Source organism: Salmo salar, chromosome ssa21, assembly GCF_905237065.1.
Source record: "Salmo salar chromosome ssa21, Ssal_v3.1, whole genome shotgun sequence".
In the NCBI taxonomy this organism is placed as follows: domain Eukaryota; kingdom Metazoa; phylum Chordata; class Actinopteri; order Salmoniformes; family Salmonidae; genus Salmo; species Salmo salar.
In genome coordinates, this window is record NC_059462.1 from 55,700,677 (window position 1) to 55,722,347 (window position 21,671).

General features: G+C 44.2%; 1 protein-coding gene across 2 annotated transcripts in view; it reads left to right on the top strand.

Annotated features, from left to right (window-relative positions):
* The window catches only part of LOC106582529 (neuropilin-2), a 244,879-nt gene that overhangs the window by 194,128 nt on the left and 29,080 nt on the right, over nucleotides 1-21,671 (top strand). For both annotated transcript variants that reach the window (XM_045704914.1, XM_045704915.1), the window contains exons 13-15: nucleotides 2,585-2,746; nucleotides 10,462-10,736; nucleotides 10,851-10,947. In XM_045704914.1, the coding sequence (XP_045560870.1) occupies nucleotides 2,585-2,746; nucleotides 10,462-10,736; nucleotides 10,851-10,947 (534 nt within the window). The remainder of the gene's footprint in view (nucleotides 1-2,584; nucleotides 2,747-10,461; nucleotides 10,737-10,850; nucleotides 10,948-21,671) is intronic.

Here is a 21,671-nt window from a genome sequence, read left to right on the forward strand (position 1 = left end):
CAGGGTATTACGGTACAGAGTCAATGTGGAGGCCATATACAGGGGGTTACCGGTACAGAGTCAATGTGGAGGCTATATACAGGGGTATTACGGTACAGAGTCAATGTGGAGGCTATATACAGGGGGTACCGGTACAGAGTCAATGTGGAGGCTATATACAGGGTATTACGGTACAGAGTCAATGTGGAGGCTATATACAGGGTATTACGGTACAGAGTCAATGTGGAGGTCATATACAGGGGGTACCGGTACAGAGTCAATGTGGAGGCTATATACAGGGTATTACGGTACAGAGTCAATGTGGAGGCTATATACAGGGTATTACGGTACAGAGTCAATGTGGAGGCTATATACAGGGGGTACCGGTACAGAGTCAATGTGGAGGCTATATACAGGGTATTACGGTATAGAGTCAATGTGGAGGCTATATACAGGGGGTACCGGTACAGAGTCAATGTGGAGGCTATATACAGGGGGTGCCGGTACAGAGTCAATGTGGAGGCCATATACAGGGGGTACCGGTACAGAGTCAATGTGGAGGCTATATACAGGGGGTACCGGTACAGAGTCAATGTGGAGGCTATATACAGGGTATTACGGTATAGAGTCAATGTGGAGGCTATATACAGGGGGTACTGGTACAGAGTCAATGTGGAGGCTATATACAGGGGGTGCCGGTACAGAGTCAATGTGGAGGCCATATACAGGGGGTACCGGTACAGAGTCAATGTGGAGGCTATATACAGGGGTTACCGGTACAGAGTCAATGTGGAGGCTATATACAGGGGGTACCGGTACAGAGTCAATATGGAGGCTATATACAGTTGGTACCGGTACAGAGTCAATGTGGAGGCTATATACAGGGGGTACCGGTACAGAGTCAATATGGAGGCTATATACAGGGTATTACGGTACAGAGTCAATGTGGAGGCTATATATACAGGGGGTACCGGTACAGAGTCAATGTGGAGGCTATATACAGGGTATTACGGTACAGAGTCAATGTGGAGGCTATATACAGGGGGTACCGGTACAGAGTCAATATGGAGGCTATAGACAGTTGGTACCGGTACAGAGTCAATGTGGAGGCTATATACAGGGGGTACCGGTACAGAGTCAATATGGAGGCTATATACAGGGTATTACGGTACAGAGTCAATGTGGAGGCTATATATACAGGGGGTACCGGTACAGAGTCAATGTGGAGGCTATATACAGGGTATTACGGTACAGAGTCAATGTGGAGGCTATATACAGGGGGTACCGGTACAGAGTCAATGTGCTGGGTAGTCGAGGTAATTGAGGTAATATGTACATGTAGGTAGAGTTAATAAAGTGATTATGCATAGATGATAAACAGAGACTTGGCGCTCCAGCACCTCTTGCCGTGCGATAGCAGAGAAAACAGTCTATGACTAAGGTGGCTAGGGGCCTTCCTCTGACACCGCCTGGTATAGAGGTCCTGGATTGCAGGTAGCTTGGCCCCAGTGATGTACTGAGCCGTACGCACGATGATGCTAACATTATGACACTAACATTATGACGCTAACATTATGATGCTAACATTATGATGCTAACATTATGCTGCTAACATTATGATGCTAACATTATGACAATAACGTTATGCTGTTAACATTATAATGCTAACTAACATTATGCTGTTAACATTACGATGCTAACTAACATTATGCTGTTAACATTATAATGCTTACATTATGCTGCTAACATTATGATGCTAACATTATGCTGCTAACATTATGACAATAATGTTATGCTGTTAACATCATAATGCTAACTAACATTACGATGCTAACTAACATTATGCTGCTAACATTATAATGCTAACATTACGATGCTAACTAACATTATGCTGTTAACATTACGATGCTAACTAACATTATGCTGCTTACATTATGCTGCTAACATTATGACACTAACATTATGCTGTTAATATTATAATGCTAACATTATGCTGCTAACATTATGCTGCTAACATTATGCTGTTAACATTATGACACTAACATTATGCTGTTAATATTATAATGCTAACATTATGCTGCTAACATTATGCTGCTAACATTATGCTGTTAACATCATAATGCTAACATTATGCTGCTAACATTATAATGCTAACATTATGCTGGTAACATTATAATGCTAACATTATAATGCTAACATTACGATGCTAACTAACATTATGCTGCTAACATTATGCTGTTAACATTATAATGCTAACATTATGCTGTTTGTGCGTGTCTCTGCTCCTCTCTTCTCCTCTGCTGATTGCTGAGGGGTGATTCCAGGGTGTAGGGCTCCATGCTGATGAGGCTAACTGTAGCTAGCGTTAGCCTAGCACTCCTGTTGTCTAATCTATAATCTTGACCTCTATCAGTAGGCGTCAGGGCTCAGCGCTAACGCTGCATGCTAATCGCTAACAAGCCTCATTCAATGCCATGGCTGTGAGTTCTCCCAGAAAGTAGTGTAGGAAACGTGGAAGTAACACAGCACCATGGTAGGAACTAGGCTAAATGTAATGGGTTTAACTTATCTTGTTCTCTCTCTCTCTCTCCTCTCTCCTCTCTAGGCACTACCGTGTGGTCTCTGGGCGGTCTGTGTGACTTTGAGTCCAGCCTGTGTGGCTGGATCCTAGACAGCGTGTCAGAGCTGAGATGGTCTCTCCACAGCGGCAGCCTCTCGTCTGGTCGAACACCTAGTCTGGATCTACCTCTCTCTCTGCCCAAAGACGGTCAGTACCGCTCACATTTACAGTCATCTGGTTATCGCTGGAGAGGAGACACACCGACTACTGCCCTTTTTAAGAGAGGTGACACCTGGTTTTATTATGGTTATCTGGTTATCGCTGGAGAGGAGTCACACTGACTACTGCCATTTATAGAGAGGTGACACCTGGTTTTATTATGGTTATCTGGTTATCGCTGGAGAGGAGTCACACCGACTACTGCCCTTTTTAAGAGAGGTGACACCTGGTTTTATCATGGTCATCACTGGAGAGGAGTCACACTGACTACTGCCCTTTATAGAGAGGTGACACCTGGTTTTTGGATTGTGGATCTGTCATGCTGAAATGGGGCGTCTCTGCTTAGGTATATATTCTGCGTTGGAATATGGCCTAATGGCTGCATCATTTGTAGGCATATTTATCAGGTCCTTATCTATAAGGTCCACAGTAACGTGTATCCCTCTTTATGGCAGTGTACAGTAGGGCCTTCTGCCCCATCCACGCCCTATCTAACCTCTATTTAACCTCTATCTAACCTCTATTTAACCTCTATCTAACCTCTATTTAACCTCTATCTAACCTTTATTTAACCTCTATCTAACCTCTATCTAACCTCTATCTAACCTCTATCTAACCTCTATCTAACCTCTATCTAACCTCTATCTAACCTCTATCTAACCTCTATCTAACCTCTATTTAACCTCTATCTAACCTCTATTTAACCTCTATTTTACCTCTATCTAACCTCTATTTTACCTCTATCTAACCTCTATCTAACCTCTATCTAACCTCTATCTAACCTCTATCTAACCTCTATCTAACCTCTATCTAACCTCTATCTAACCTCTATCTAACCTCTATCTAACCTCTATTTAACCTTATCTAACCTCTATCTAACCTCTATTTAACCTCTATTTTACCTCTATCTAACCTTTATTTAACTTGGCAAATCAGTTAAGAACACATTCTTATTTACAATGACGGCCTTTCCCGGTCAAACCCAAACCCGCCTCTATCCTCCTCTAAACCCGGAAAATGCTGGGCCAATTGTGCGCCGCCGTATGGCACTCCCAATCACGGCCTGGTTGTGATACAGCCTGGAATCGAACCAGGGTCTGTAGTGACGTCTCTAGCACTGACATGCAGTGCCTTAGACTGCTGGCCACCATTACAATGCCCTTCTGTCACTCCACCTCTATCTACCACTATCCACTTCTATCTACCTCTATCCACCTGTATCCACCTCTATCCACCTCTATCTACCTCTATCCACCTGTATCCACCTCTATCCACCTGTATCCACCTCTATCCACCTGTATCCACCTCTATCCACCTGTATCCACCTCTATCTACCTGTATCCACCTGTATCCACCTGTATCCACCTCTATCTACCTGTATCCACCTGTATCTACCTGTATCCACCTGTATCCACCTGTATCCCCCTCTATCCACCTCTATCCACCTGTATCCACCTCTATCCACCTCTATCGACCTGTATCCCCCTCTATCCACCTCTATCCACCTGTATCCACCTGTATCCACCTCTATCCACCTCTATCCACCTCTATCCACCTGTATCCACCTCTATCCACCTGTATCCACCTGTATCCACCTGTATCCACCTCTATCCACCTCTATCCACCTGTATCCACCTCTATCCACCTCTATCCACCTGTATCCACCTGTATCCACCTCTATCCACCTGTATCCACCTGTATCCACCTCTATCCACCTCTATCCACCTCTATCCACCTCTATCCACCTCTATCCACCTGTATTCACCTGTATCCACCTCTATCCACCTCTATCCACCTCTATCCACCTCTATCCACCTGTATCCACCTGTATCCACCTCTATCCACCTGTATCCACCTCTATCCACCTGTATCCACCTCTATCCACCTCTATCCACCTGTATCCACCTCTATCCACCTGTATCCACCTGTATCCACCTCTATCCACCTGTATCTTCTCCATAACTCCACATCTCCTGTCCCATGGGCCCTGCACCCACAACCCTGCCTTAACACCACGAAGATGCTATTGTTCTCTCTCTCGCTTCCTTCTCCCTCCCCCATCTCTCTTTCCTCTACTTCCTGAGCCCCAGCCCAGTCCTGTTTCTCCCGTGGCCTGACTTTCCTGTCTGAACTCCCCAGCCTCGTCACACACACACACACACACACACACACACACACACACACACACACACACACACACACACACACACACACACACACACACACACACACACACACACCAGCGGCGTCATGAACCCCAACAATCTAAGGAGGTGCAAAGTACGTGAGGATGGCTGGGGGGGGATTTAGTTTCCAAAGAAACTAGTTTAGTTTCCATATGCTTCTCTGCGTCCCTGCTAAAATCTGGGTAAAAGATTGAAAGGAACGTTCAGTACATTTAGTAATTGATTGCTATATACGCAGTACCAGTCGAAAGTTTGGACACACCTACTACTCATTCAAGGGTTTTTCTTTATTTTTACTATTTTCTACATCGTAGAATAATAGTGAAGACATCAAAACTATGAAATAACACATATGGAATCATGTAGTAACCACAAAAGTGTTAAACAAATCAAAATGTATATTTTTATTTTATGTTTAAGATTCTTCAAAGTAGCCATCTTTTGCCTTGATGACAGCTTTGCATATGCTTGGCATTAAACGGCAGGTCTGTTGGACGGCGGGTCTGTTGGACGGCGGGTCTGTTGGACGGCGGGTCTGTTAGACGGCGGGTCTGTCAGACGGCGGGTCTGTCGGACGGCGGGTCTGTCAGACGGCGGGTCTGTCGGACGGCGGGTCTGTCGGACGGCGGGTCTGCTGGACGGCGGGTCTGTTGGACGGCGGGTCTGTTAGACGGCGGGTCTGTTGGACGGCGGGTCTGTTGGACGGCGGGTCTGTTGGAATATGGAATAACATATTCCAGTAGAGAGAACATATTCCAGTTGAGAGAGAACATATTCCAGTAGAGAGAGAACATATTCCAGTAGAGAACATATTCCAGTAGAGAACATATTCCAGTAGAGAACATATTTCTGTAGAGAACATATTCCAGTAGAGAACATATTCCTGTAGAGCACATATTCCAGTAGAGAACATATTCCAGTAGAGAACATATTCCTGTAGAGAACATATTCCAGTAGAGAACATATTCCAGTAGAGAACATATTCCAGTAGAGAGAGAACATATTCCTGTAGAGAACATATTCCTGTATAGAACATATTCCTGTGAAAAACAATCCCCCTAGCACTCCCTCCTTGCAGATAGTTACCTCGCAGGCCGATCGCTTTATGCTAAGAAGTCCTGCATGTAGCTATCAAGGTTGCTTCCCAAATAGCACCCTACTCGGTATATAGTGCACTACTTTTGACAAGAGCCTTATTGGCCCTAGGGTGCCATTTGGGATTCAGCCCAACAAGAAGAAGAATTAATTTATCCTTCCCAGGATCAAACAGAAACAAGTTTGGACTGTATTAATTAAAGAGAAGAGCAATTTAGGCACTTTATATATTATCTGCGTCCCAAATGGCTCCCTATTCTGTAGATAGCCCCTATGGGCCCTGGACAAAAGTAGTGCGCTATGTAGGAAATAAGGTGCCAAATGGGAGGCAGTCACTGTGAAGAAATAGTTAGTTACTTCCTCATCAACCTTGATTTATAATTCATTCATCTTGATGTGTTTCTAATTCATCAAAGTTTTATCTAACTGGAAAAGAACGTCTGTAAAATAATATCAATAACTCAGCTCTTCTCTATGGCTGGGAGGGGTATAGAGGGGTTGAGAGGATTATAACTACTATGAAATATGATGAGAGAGAGAGAGAGAGAGAGAGAGAGAAATCAAGAGAAAGAGATTAAGATTGTGATAGAGATGAGATGACAGAGGAAGAGACAGAGGAACAGACAGAGAGATACAGACAGAGACAGAGAGACAGAGGGTGAGACAGAGGGTGAGACAGAGGGTGAGACAGAGAGTGAGACAGAGGGTGAGACAGAGGAAGAGACAGAGGGAAGAGACAGAGGAAGAGACAGAGAGAGAGAGAGAGACAGAGAGAGAGAGAGACAGATGGATACAGAGAGCGACAGAGAGATACAGAGAGAAGTCAAATGTCTACTGTTTGCTGATGATCTGGTGCTTCTGTCCCCAACCAAGGAGGGCCTACAGCAGCACCTAGATCTTCTGCACAGATTCTGACAGACCTGGGCCCTGACAGACCTGGGCCCTGACAGACCTGGGCCCTGACAGACCTGACAGACCTGGGCCCTGACAGACCTGGGCCCTGACAGACCTGGGCCCTGACAGTAAATCTCAGTAAGACAAAAATAATGGTGTTCAAAGAAAAGGTCATCGCGAAACCCCAAACATGCAGAGCAGATTTAGGCCAATAACCGCTAATTATCAAAATCTATAAAAGAGCTGTTAAATTCAACAACCACCAAAAAGGAAGTGATGCCACCACATTCCACCACAAAGCCCTCATCTACAGAGAGATGAACCTGGAGAAGAGTCCCCTCAGCCAGCTGGTCCTGGGGCTCTGTTCACAAACACAAACAGACTCCACAGAGCCCCCTCAGGACAAAAAAAAAAACGAAACAAAAAAAAAACACAATTAGACCCAACAAAATCATGAGAAAACAAAAAGATAACTATTTATAAAACTGGAAAGAATGAACCAAAAATAAACAGATGAAATTATAATACGATCTGGCCCTAAACAGTGGGCACACAGTGGAAGGTTACCTGACCAAACAGTAGCAAAACCCTTGTCTATATGTCCAGACAGACACAGTGAGCATAACCTTGCTATTAAGAGACGCTGTCGTAGGCAGACCCGGCTCTTGAGAGAAGAAAGGCTATCAATCAATCGATCAATCAAATGTATTTATGAAGCCCTTTTTACATCAGCAGATGTCACAAAGTGCTGTACAGAAAACCAGCCTAAAACCCCCAAACAGCAAGCAATGCAGGTGTAGAAGCACGGTGGCTAGGAAAAACTCCCTAGAAAGGCCAGAACCTAGGAAGAAACCTAGAGAGGAACCAGGCTATGAGGGGTGGCCAGTCCTCTTCTGGCTGTGCCGGGTGGAGATTATAACAGAACATGGCCATTTCAGGACAGATTGTTTTTTAAGATACTCAAACGTTCATAGATGACCAGCAGGGTTGTAAAATGTACAACAGGTCAGTACATCAGGAGTAAATGTCAGTTGGCTTTGTCATAGCCGAGCATTCAGAGGTCGAGACAGCAGGTGTGGTAGAGAGAGAGAGTTGAAAACAGCAGGTCCGGGACAAGGCAGCACGTCCGGTGAACAGGTCAGGGTTCCATAGCCGCAGGCAGAACAGTTGAAACTGGAGAAGCAGCACGACCAGGTGGACTGGGGACAGCAAGGAGTCATCAGGCCAGGCAGTCCTGAGGTATGGTCCTAGGACTCAGGTCCTCCTGGAGGGGAGGGAGAGAGGGAGAGAGAGAGAGAGAGAGATACTGTATTGATGGTTAGGGGACACTCCATACTGTATTGATGGTTAGGGGACACTCCATACTGTATTGATGGTTAGGGGACACCCCATACTGTATTGATGGTTAGGGGACACTCCATACTGTATTTATGGTTAGGGGACACCCCATACTGTATTGATGGTTAGGGGACACTCCATACTGTATTGATGGTTAGGGGACACTCCATACCGTATTGATGGTTAGGGGACACTCCATACTGTATTGATGGTTAGGGGACACTCCATACTGTATTGATGGTTAGGGGACACTCCATACTGTATTGATGGTTAAGGGATACTCCATACTGTATTGATGGTTAAGGGCCACTCCATACTGTATTGATGGTTAGGGGACACTCCATACTGTATTGATGGTTAGGGGCCACCCCATACTGTATTGATGGTTAGGGGACAGTCCATACTGTATTGATGGTTAGGGGACACTCCATACTGTATTGATGGTTAGGGGACACGCCATACTGTATTGATGGTTAGGGGACACTCCATACTGTATTGATGGTTAGGGGACACTCCATACTGTATTTATGGTTAGGGGACACTCCATACTGTATTGATGGTTAGGGGACACTCCATACTGTATTGATGGTTAAGGGATACTCCATACTGTATTGATGGTTAAGGGCCACTCCATACTGTATTTATGGTTAGGGGACACTCCATACTGTATTGATGGTTAGGGGACACTCCATACTGTATTGATGGTTAAGGGCCACTCCATACTGTATTGATGGTTAGGGGACAGTCCATACTGTATTGATGGTTAGGGGCCACCCCATACTGTATTGATGGTTAGGGGACACTCCATACTGTATTGATGGTTAGGGGACACTCCATACTGTATTGATGGTTAGGGGACACTCCATACTGTATTGATGGTTAGGGGACACGCCATACTGTATTGATGGTTAGGGGACACTCCATACTGTATTGATGGTTAGGGGACACGCCATACTGTATTGATGGTTAGGGGACACGCCATACTGTAGTGATGGTTAGGGGACACTCCATACTGTATTTATGGTTAGGGGACACTCCATACTGTATTGATGGTTAGGGGACACCCCATACTGTATTGATGGTTAGGGGACACTCCATACTGTATTTATGGTTAGGGGACACCCCATACTGTATTGATGGTTAGGGGACACTCCATACTGTATTGATGGTTAGGGGACACTCCATACCGTATTGATGGTTAGGGACACTCCATACTGTATTGATGGTTAGGGGACACTCCATACTGTATTGATGGTTATGGGACACTCCATACTGTATTGATGGTTAAGGGATACTCCATACTGTATTGGTGGTTAAGGGCCACTCCATACTGTATTGATGGTTAGGGGACACTCCATACTGTATTGATGGTTAGGGGCCACCCCATACTGTATTGATGGTTAGGGGACAGTCCATACTGTATTGATGGTTAGGGGACACTCCATACTGTATTGATGGTTAGGGGACACGCCATACTGTATTGATGGTTAGGGGACACTCCATACTGTATTGATGGTTAGGGGACACTCCATACTGTATTTATGGTTAGGGGACACTCCATACTGTATTGATGGTTAGGGGACACTCCATACTGTATTGATGGTTAAGGGATACTCCATACTGTATTGATGGTTAAGGGCCACTCCATACTGTATTTATGGTTAGGGGACACTCCATACTGTATTGATGGTTAGGGGACACTCCATACTGTATTGATGGTTAAGGGCCACTCCATACTGTATTGATGGTTAGGGGACAGTCCATACTGTATTGATGGTTAAGGGCCACCCCATACTGTATTGATGGTTAGGGGACACTCCATACTGTATTGATGGTTAGGGGACACTCCATACTGTATTGATGGTTAGGGGACACTCCATACTGTATTGATGGTTAGGGGACACGCCATACTGTATTGATGGTTAGGGGACACTCCATACTGTATTGATGGTTAGGGGACACGCCATACTGTATTGATGGTTAGGGGACACGCCATACTGTAGTGATGGTTAGGGGACACTCCATACTGTATTTATGGTTAGGGGACACTCCATACTGTATTGATGGTTAGGGGACACTCCATACTGTATTTATGGTTAGGGGACACTCCATACTGTATTGATGGTTAGGGGACACTCCATACTGTATTGTCCTATCTAACTCTGATTTCTCTATGTTCCTGTCCTTCAGACGTGGGTAACTTCCTCCACATCGAGGCCAGCCCCAGGACAGAGAGACAACGAGCCCGTCTGGTGAGCCCCGCGGTGGGGCCTGAGAAAGGCCCGATGTGCCTGCTCTTCAACTACCAGCTCCAGGGGCCCGAGAACCAGGGCCAAGGGTCCCTCAGGATCCTCCTCAGAGACAACGACCGGGAAGAGACTCTGCTCTGGGCCCTCAGAGGAGACCAGGGGCCCGTGTGGAAGGAGGGTCGTACCATCCTGCCCCAGTCACCCAAAGAGTACCAGGTATACAGACGCAACCCCCCCGACCTGTAGTGCTAATGTTCTCGATTAGTGACGGGTCATTTATTTCACAGAGATAACGATGAAGTCTGTAATCTTCTTTTTCTCTCCGTCAAGGTGGTGATTGAGGGCTTCTTTGAACACAGCAATAGAGGACACATCTGGATAGACAACATCCACATCAGCTCTAGTACTGAGCTGGAACAGTGTACACGTAAGTGCACCTCGCGTCAGTTTCTGTTTTCTTGGCGAGCAGGAGACTTGATTCCCACCAGTTACATGAGGCTGCATACGTACGTCCCCCCCCAAAGGTTTACTGCTCTGTCTGGCACACAGCATAGCCCAGAGATACACACACACACACACACACACACACACACACACACACACACACACACACACACACACACACACACACACACACACACACACACACACACACACACACTCTGTCCTATCCCATGTCAGACTCACTCCCTTTTCAGTCATACCCTCTCATCCAGAGTGATTTATAGAATTTAGGGCTTACATTTTTCATACAGGCTCCCTCTCCGTTGGAATCGAACCCAGAACCTTTGGCATTGCAAGGACTATGCTCTATAAAAACTCAGCCATAAAAGGGGCCTCTCTTCTCTCTACATGGTCTCAAAGTCAAGTTCACAATAAAAAATAAATAAACAGGGAGAAGAAACGTCGTATAATGTTCTCGTTCAAAAACAACAAAAAAATCATGAAAGTAGGCCATGCGCCAACGCTGTGATCCTAATCTATATTTAATTACATCTTTCTCCCTCTTCTCTCTTGTTGGTTTACACAACCTTCCACTGTCATCAGAGGGAATTACTAGACTCTCTCTCTCAGACACAGTACAGTAGATACTAGACTCTCAGACACAGTACAGTAGATACTAGACTCTCAGACACAGTACAGTAGATACTAGACTCTCTCTCAGACACAGTACAGTAGATACTAGACTCTCAGTCACAGTACAGTAGATACTAGACTCTCAGTCACAGTACAGTAGATACTAGACTCTCAGACACAGTACAGTAGATACTAGACTCTCAGACACAGTACAGTAGATACTAGACTCTCAGTCACAGTACAGTAGATACTAGACTCTCTCTCAGTCACAGTACAGTAGATACTAGACTCCCTCTCAGTCACAGTACAGTAGATACTAGACTCTCTCTCTCAGACACAGTACAGTAGATACTAGACTCTCAGTCACAGTACAGTAGATACTAGACTCCCTCTCAGTCACAGTACAGTAGATACTAGACTCTCTCTCAGACACAGTACAGTAGATACTAGACTCTCTCTCAGTCACAGTACAGTAGATACTAGACTCTCTCTCAGTCACAGTACAGTAGATACTAGACTCTCAGACACAGTACAGTAGATACTAGACTCTCAGACACAGTACAGTAGATACTAGACTCCCTCTCAGACACAGTACAATAGATACTAGACTCTCAGTCACAGTACAGTAGATACTAGACTCTCTCTCAGACACAGTACAGTAGATACTAGACTCTCTCTCATTCACAGTACAGTAGATACTAGACTCTCTCTCAGTCACAGTATAGTAGATACTAGACTCCCTCCCTCTCAGACACAGTACAGTAGATACTAGACTCTCCCTCTCAGACACAGTACAGTAGATACTAGACTCTCTCTCAGACACAGTACAGTAGATACTAGACTCTCTCTCAGACACAGTACAGTAGATACTAGACTCTCAGACACAGTACAGTAGATACTAGACTCTCAGACACAGTACAGTAGATACTAGACTCCCTCTCAGACACAGTACAATAGATACTAGACTCTCAGTCACAGTACAGTAGATACTAGACTCTCTCTCAGTCACAGTAGAGTAGATACTAGAGTCTCAGTCACAGTACAGTAGATACTAGAATCCCTCTCAGTCACAGTACAGTAGATACTAGACTCTCAGACACAGTACAGTAGATACTAGACTCTCAGTCACAGTACAGTATATACTAGACTCTCTCTCAGACACAGTACAGTAGATACTATACTCTCAGTCACAGTACAGTAGATACTAGACTCTCAGACACAGTACAGTAGATACTAGACTCTCAGTCACAGTACAGTAGATACTAGACTCTCTCTCAGACACAGTACAGTAGATATTAGACTCTCTCTCAGTCACAGTACAGTAGATACTAGACTCTCTCTCTCTCAGACACAGTACAGTAGATACTAGACTCCCTCTCTCTCAGACACAGTACAGTAGATACTAGACTCTCTCTCAGTCACAGTGCAGTACATACTAGACTCTCAGACACAGTACAGTAGATACTAGACTCTCTCTCAGACACAGTACAGTAGATACTAGACTCTCAGTCACAGTACAGTAGATACTAGACTCTCTCTCAGACACAGTACAGTAGATACTAGACTCCCTCCCAGACACAGTACAGTAGATACTAGACTCCCTCTCTCTCAGACACAGTACAGTAGATACTAGACTCTCTCCCTCTCAGACAGAGTACAGTAGATACTAGACTATCTCTCAGACACAGTACAGTAGATACTAGACTCCCTCTCAGACACAGTACAGTAGATACTAGACTCCCTCTCTCTCAGAAACAGTACAGTAGATACTAGACTCTCTCCCTCTCAGACACAGTACAGTAGATACTAGACTCTCAGTCACAGTACAGTAGATACTAGACTCCCTCTCAGACACAGTACAGTAGATACTAGACTCCCTCTCAGACACAGTACAGTAGATACTAGACTCCCTCTCAGACACAGTACAGTAGATACTAGACTCTCAGACACAGTACAGTAGATACTAGACTCTCAGACACAGTACAGTAGATACTAGACTCTCTCTCTCTCAGTCACAGTACAGTAGATACTAGACTCTCTCTCAGACACAGTACAGTAGATACTAGACTCTCTCTCAGACACAGTACAGTAGATACTAGACTCTCTCTCAGACACAGTACAGTAGATACTAGACTCTCTCTCAGACACAGTACAGTAGATACTAGACTCTCTCTCTCAGTCACAGTACAGTAGATACTAGACTTTCTCTCAGTCACAGTACAGTAGATACTAGACTCTCTCTCAGTCACAGTACAGTAGATACTAGACTCCCTCTCTCTCAGACACAGTACAGTAGATACTAGACTCTCAGACACAGTACAGTAGATACTAGACTCTCAGTCACAGTACAGTAGATACTAGACTCCCTCTCTCTCAGTCACAGTACAGTAGATACTAGACTCTCTCTCAGACACAGTACAGTAGATACTATACTCTCAGACACAGTACAGTAGATACTAGACTCTCTCTCAGTCACAGTACAGTAGATACTAGACTCTCTCTCAGACACAGTACAGTAGAAACTAGACTCTCTCTCAGACACAGTACAGTAGATACTAGACTCTCTCTCCAGTCACAGTACAGTAGATACTAGACTCTCTCTCAGTCACAGTACAGTAGATACTAGACTCTCTCTCAGTCACAGTACAGTAGATACTAGACTCCCTCTCAGTCACAGTACAGTAGATACTAGACTCTCTCTCTCTCAGACACAGTACAGTAGATACTAGACTCTCAGTCACAGTACAGTAGATACTAGACTCCCTCTCAGTCACAGTACAGTAGATACTAGACTCTCTCTCAGACACAGTACAGTAGATACTAGACTCTCTCTCAGTCACAGTACAGTAGATACTAGACTCTCTCTCAGACACAGTACAGTAGATACTAGACTCCCTCTCAGACACAGTACAGTAGATACTAGACTCCCTCTCAGACACAGTACAGTAGATACTAGACTCTCAGACACAGTACAGTAGATACTAGACTCTCAGACACAGTACAGTAGATACTAGACTCTCTCTCTCTCAGTCACAGTACAGTAGATACTAGACTCTCTCTCAGACACAGTACAGTAGATACTAGACTCTCTCTCAGACACAGTACAGTAGATACTAGACTCTCTCTCAGACACAGTACAGTAGATACTAGACTCTCTCTCAGACACAGTACAGTAGATACTAGACTCTCTCTCTCAGTCACAGTACAGTAGATACTAGACTTTCTCTCAGTCACAGTACAGTAGATACTAGACTCTCTCTCAGTCACAGTACAGTAGATACTAGACTCCCTCTCTCTCAGACACAGTACAGTAGATACTAGACTCTCAGACACAGTACAGTAGATACTAGACTCTCAGTCACAGTACAGTAGATACTAGACTCCCTCTCTCTCAGTCACAGTACAGTAGATACTAGACTCTCTCTCAGACACAGTACAGTAGATACTATACTCTCAGACACAGTACAGTAGATACTAGACTCTCTCTCAGTCACAGTACAGTAGATACTAGACTCTCTCTCAGACACAGTACAGTAGAAACTAGACTCTCTCTCAGACACAGTACAGTAGATACTAGACTCTCTCTCAGACACAGTACAGTAGATACTAGACTCTCTCTCTCAGTCACAGTACAGTAGATACTAGACTCTCTCTCAGTCACAGTACAGTAGATACTAGACTCTCTCTCAGTCACAGTACAGTAGATACTAGACTCCCTCTCAGTCACAGTACAGTAGATACTAGACTCTCTCTCTCTCAGACACAGTACAGTAGATACTAGACTCTCAGTCACAGTACAGTAGATACTAGACTCCCTCTCAGTCACAGTACAGTAGATACTAGACTCTCTCTCAGACACAGTACAGTAGATACTAGACTCTCTCTCAGTCACAGTACAGTAGATACTAGACTCTCTCTCAGACACAGTACAGTAGATACTAGACTCTCTCTCAGTCACAGTACAGTAGATACTAGACTCTCAGACACAGTACAGTAGATACTAGACTCTCAGACACAGTACAGTAGATACTAGACTCCCTCTCAGACACAGTACAGTAGATACTAGACTCTCTCTCAGACACAGTACAGTAGATACTAGACTCCCTCTCAGTCACAGTACAGTAGATACTAGACTCTCTCTCTCAGTCACAGTACAGTAGATACTAGACTCCCTCAGTCACAGTACAGTAGATACTAGACTCTCTCTCAGTCACATTACAGATACTAGACTCTCAGTCACAGTACAGTAGATACTAGACTCTGCCTCTCAGACACAGTACAGTAGATACTAGACTCTCAGTCACAGTACAGTAGATACTAGACTCCCCTCTCAGTCACATTACAGATACTAGACTCTCAGTCACAGTACAGTAGATACTAGACTCTCCCTCTCAGTCACAGTACAGTAGATACTAGACTCTCTCTCAGTCACATTACAGATACTAGACTCTCAGTCACAGTACAGTAGATACTAGACTCTCAGTCACAGTACAGTATATACTAGACTCCCTCTCAGTCACATTACAGATACTAGACTCTCAGTCACAGTACAGTAGATACTAGACTCTCCCTCTCAGATTTAGTACAGTAGATACTAGACTCTCAGTCACAGTACAATAGATACTAGACTCTCTCTCAGACACAGTACAGTTGATACTAGACTCCCTCTCAGACACAGTACAGTAGATACTAGACTCCCTCTCTCTCAGACACAGTACAGTAGATACTAGACTCTCTCCCTCTCAGACACAGTACAGTAGATACTAGACTCTCTCTCAGACACAGTACAGTAGATACTAGACTCCCTCTCAGACACAGTACAGTAGATACTAGACTCCCTCTCTCTCAGACACAGTACAGTAGATACTAGACTCTCTCCCTCTCAGACACAGTACAGTAGATACTAGACTCTCAGTCACAGTACAGTAGATACTAGACTCCCTCTCAGACACAGTACAGTAGATACTAGACTCCCTCTCAAACACAGTACAGTAGATACTAGACTCTCAGAAACAGTACAGTAGATACTAGACTCTCTCTCTCTCTCAGTCACAGTACAGTATATACTAGACTCTCACTCAGACACAGTACAGTAGATACTAGACTCTTTCTCAGACACAGTACAGTAGATACTAGACTCTCTCTCAGACACAGTACAGTAGATACTAGACTCTCTCTCAGTCACAGTACAGTAGATACTAGACTCTCTCTCAGTCACAGTACAGTAGATACTAGACTCCCTCTCTCTCAGACACAGTACAGTAGATACTAGACTCTCAGACACAGTACTGTAGATACTAGACTCTCAGTCACAGTACAGTAGATACTAGACTCCCTCTCTCTCAGTCACAGTACAGTAGATACTAGACTCTCTCTCAGACACAGTACAGTAGATACTAGACTCTCAGTCACAGTACAGTAGATACTAGACTCTCTCTCTCAGTCACAGTACAGTAGATACTAGACTCCCTCAGTCACAGTACAGTAGATACTAGACTCTCTCTCAGTCACATTACAGATACTAGACTCTCAGTCACAGTACAGTAGATACTAGACTCTGCCTCTCAGACACAGTACAGTAGATACTAGACTCTCAGTCACAGTACAGTAGATACTAGACTCCCTCTCAGTCACATTACAGATACTAGACTCTCAGTCACAGTACAGTAGATACTAGACTCTCCCTCTCAGTCACAGTACAGTAGATACTAGACTCTCTCTCAGTCACATTACAGATACTAGACTCTCAGTCACAGTACAGTAGATACTAGACTCTCAGTCACAGTACAGTATATACTAGACTCCCTCTCAGTCACATTACAGATACTAGACTCTCAGTCACAGTACAGTAGATACTAGACTCTCCCTCTCAGATTTAGTACAGTAGATACTAGACTCTCAGTCACAGTACAGTAGATACTAGACTCTCTCTCAGACACAGTACAGTTGATACTAGACTCCCTCTCAGACACAATACAGTAGATACTAGACTCCCTCTCTCTCAGACACAGTACAGTAGATACTAGACTCTCTCCCTCTCAGACACAGTACAGTAGATACTAGACTCTCTCTCAGACACAGTACAGTAGATACTAGACTCCCTCTCAGACACAGTACAGTAGATACTAGACTCCCTCTCTCTCAGACACAGTACAGTAGATACTAGACTCTCTCCCTCTCAGACACAGTACAGTAGATACTAGACTCTCAGTCACAGTACAGTAGATACTAGACTCCCTCTCAGACACAGTACAGTAGATACTAGACTCCCCTCTCAAACACAGTACAGTAGATACTAGACTCTCAGAAACAGTACAGTAGATACTAGACTCTCTCTCTCTCTCAGTCACAGTACAGTATATACTAGACTCTCACTCAGACACAGTACAGTAGATACTAGACTCTTTCTCAGACACAGTACAGTAGATACTAGACTCTCTCTCAGACACAGTAAAGTAGATACTAGACTCTCTCTCAGTCACAGTACAGTAGATACTAGACTCTCTCTCAGTCACAGTACAGTAGATACTAGACTCCCTCTCTCTCAGTCACAGTACAGTAGATACTAGACTCTCTCTCAGACACAGTACAGTAGATACTAGACTCTCAGACACAGTACAGTAGATACTAGACTATCTCTCAGTCACAGTACAGTAGATACTAGACTCTCTCTCAGACACAGTACAGTAGAAACTAGACTCTCTCTCAGACACAGTACAGTAGATACTAGACTCTCTCTCAATCACAGTACAGTAGATACTAGACTCTCAGTCACAGTACAGTAGATACTAGACTCTCTCTCAGTCACAGTACAGTAGATACTAGACTCACTCTCAGTCACAGTACAGTAGATACTAGACTCTCTCTCTCTCAGACACAGTACAGTAGATACTAGACTCTCAGTCACAGTACAGTAGATACTAGACTCCCCTCTCAGTCACAGTACAGTAGATACTAGACTGTCTCTCAGACACAGTACAGTAGATACTAGACTCTCTCTCAGTCACAGTACAGTAGATACTAGACTCTCTCTCAGACACAGTACAGTAGATACTAGACTCTCTCTCAGTCACAGTACAGTAGATACTAGACTCTCAGACACAGTACAGTAGATACTAGACTCTCAGACACAGTACAATAGATACTAGACTCTCAGTCACAGTACAGTAGATACTAGACTCTCTCTCAGTCACAATACAGTAGATACTAGACTCTCTCTCAGTCACAGTACAGTAGATACTAGACTCCCTCTCAGTCACAGTACAGTAGATACTAGACTCTCTCTCTCAGTCACAGTACAGTAGATACTAGACTCCCTCTCAGTCACAGTACAGTAGATACTAGACTCTCTCTCAGTCACATTACAGATACTAGACTCTCAGTCACAGTACAGTAGATACTAGACTCTCCCTCTCAGACACAGTACAGTAGATACTAGACTCTCAGTCACAGTACAGTAGATACTAGACTCCCTCTCAGTCACAGTACAGTAGATACTAGACTCTCTCCCTCTCAGTCACAGTACAGTAGATACTAGACTCCCTCTCAGTCACAGTACAGTAGATACTAGACTCTCTCTCAGGCACAGTACAGTAGATACTAGACTCTCTCTCAGACACAGTACAGTAGATACTAGACTCTCTCTCAGTCACAGTACAGTAGATACTAGACTCTCTCTCAGTCACAGTACAGTAGATACTAGACTCCCTCCCTCTCAGACACAGTACAGTAGATACTAGACTCTCCCTCTCAGACACAGTACAGTAGATACTAGACTCTCTCTCAGACACAGTACAGTAGATACTAGACTCTCTCTCAGACACAGTACAGTAGATACTAGACTCTCAGTCACAGTACAGTAGATACTAGACTCTCAGTCACAGTACAGTAGATACTAGACTCTCTCTCAGAAACAGTACAGTAGAAACTAGACTCTCTCTCAGACACAGTACAGTAGATACTAGACTCTCTCTCAATCACAGTACAGTAGATACTAGACTCTCAGTCACAGTACAGTAGATACTAGACTCTCTCTCAGTCACAGTACAGTAGATACTAGACTCCCTCTCAGTCACAGTACAGTAGATACTAGACTCTCTCTCTCTCAGACACAGTACAGTAGATACTAGACTCTCAGTCACAGTACAGTAGATACTAGACTCCCTCTCAGTCACAGTACAGTAGATACTAGACTCTCTCTCAGACACAGTACAGTAGATACTAGACTCTCGCCCAGTCACAGTACAGTAGATACTAGACTCTCTCTCAGTCACAGTACAGTAGATACTAGACTCTCAGACACAGTACAGTAGATACTAGACTCCCTCTCAGACACAGTGCAATAGATACTAGCCTCTCAGTCACAGTACAGTAGATACTAGACTCTCTCTCAGACACAGTACAGTAGATACTAGACTCTCTCTCAGTCACAGTACAGTAGATACTAGACTCTCTCTCAGTCACAGTACAGTAGATACTAGACTCCCTCCATCTCAGACACAGTACAGTAGATACTAGACTCTCCCTCTCAGACACAGTACAGTAGATACTAGACTCTCTCTCAGACACAGTACAGTAGATAGTAGACTCTCTCTCAGACACAGTACAGTAGATACTAGACTCTCATTCACAGTACAGTAGATACTAGACTCTCAGTCACAGTACAGTAGATACTAGACTCCCTCTCAGTCACAGTACAGTAGATACTAGACTCTCAGACACAGTACAGTAGATACTAGACTCTCTCTCTCTCAGACACAGTACAGTAGATACTAGACTCTCAGTCACAGTACAGTAGATACTAGACTCCCTCTCAGACACAGTACAGTAGATACTAGACTCCCTCTCAGTCACAGTACAGTAGATACTAGACTCCCTCTCAGACACAGTACAGTAGATACTAGACTCCCTCTCAGTCACAGTAGAGTAGATACTAGACTCTCAGTCACAGTACAGTAGATACTAGACTCTCTCTCTCTCAGACACAGTACAGTAGATACTAGACTCTCAGTCACAGTACAGTAGATACTAGACTCTCTCTCAGACACAGTACAGTAGATACTAGACTCTCAGTCACAGTACAGTAGATACTAGACTCTTAGTCACAGTACAGTAGATACTAGACTCCCTCTCAGTCACAGTACAGTAGATACTAGACTCTCAGACACAGTACAGTAGATACTAGACTCTCAGTCACAGTACAGTAGATACTAGACTCTCTCTCTCTCAGACACAGTACAGTAGATACTAGACTCTCTCTCTCTCTCAGACACAGTACAGTAGATACTAGACTCTCAGTCACAGTACAGTAGATACTAGACTCCCTCTCAGACACAGTACAGTAGATACTAGACTCTCAGTCACAGTACAGTAGATACTAGACTCCCTCTCAAACACAGTACAGTAGATACTAGACTCTCAGACACAGTACAGTAGATACTAGACTCTCTCTCTCTCAGACACAGTACAGTAGATACTAGACTCTCAGTCACAGTACAGTAGATACTAGACTCCCTCTCAAACACAGTACAGTAGATACTAGACTCTCAGACACAGTACAGTAGATACTAGACTCTCTCTCTCTCAGACACAGTACAGTAGATACTAGACTCTCAGTCACAGTACAGTAGATACTAGACTCTCTCTCAGTCACAGTACAGTAGATACTAGACTCCCTCTCAGTCACAGTACAGTAGATACTAGACTCCCTATCAGGATACCATCAAAATATATACCTAGACATTTAGGATGTGTCTGTCCCCTGTCCTTCATTTGACTCTCTCCTCCATTTGACTCCCTCCTTCATTTGACTCTCTCCTTCATTTGACTCTCTCCTCCATTTGACTCTCTCCTCCATTTGACTCCCTCCTCCATTTGACTCCCTCCTTCATTTGACTCCCTCCTTCATTTGACTCTCTTCTTCATTTGACTCTCTTCTTCATTTGACTCTCTCCTTCATTTTGACTCCCTCCTCCATTTGACTCCCTCCATTTGACTCTGTCTTTCATTTGACTCCCTCCTTCATTTGACTCTCTCCTTTATTTTGACTCTATCCTTCATTTGACTCTCTCCTTC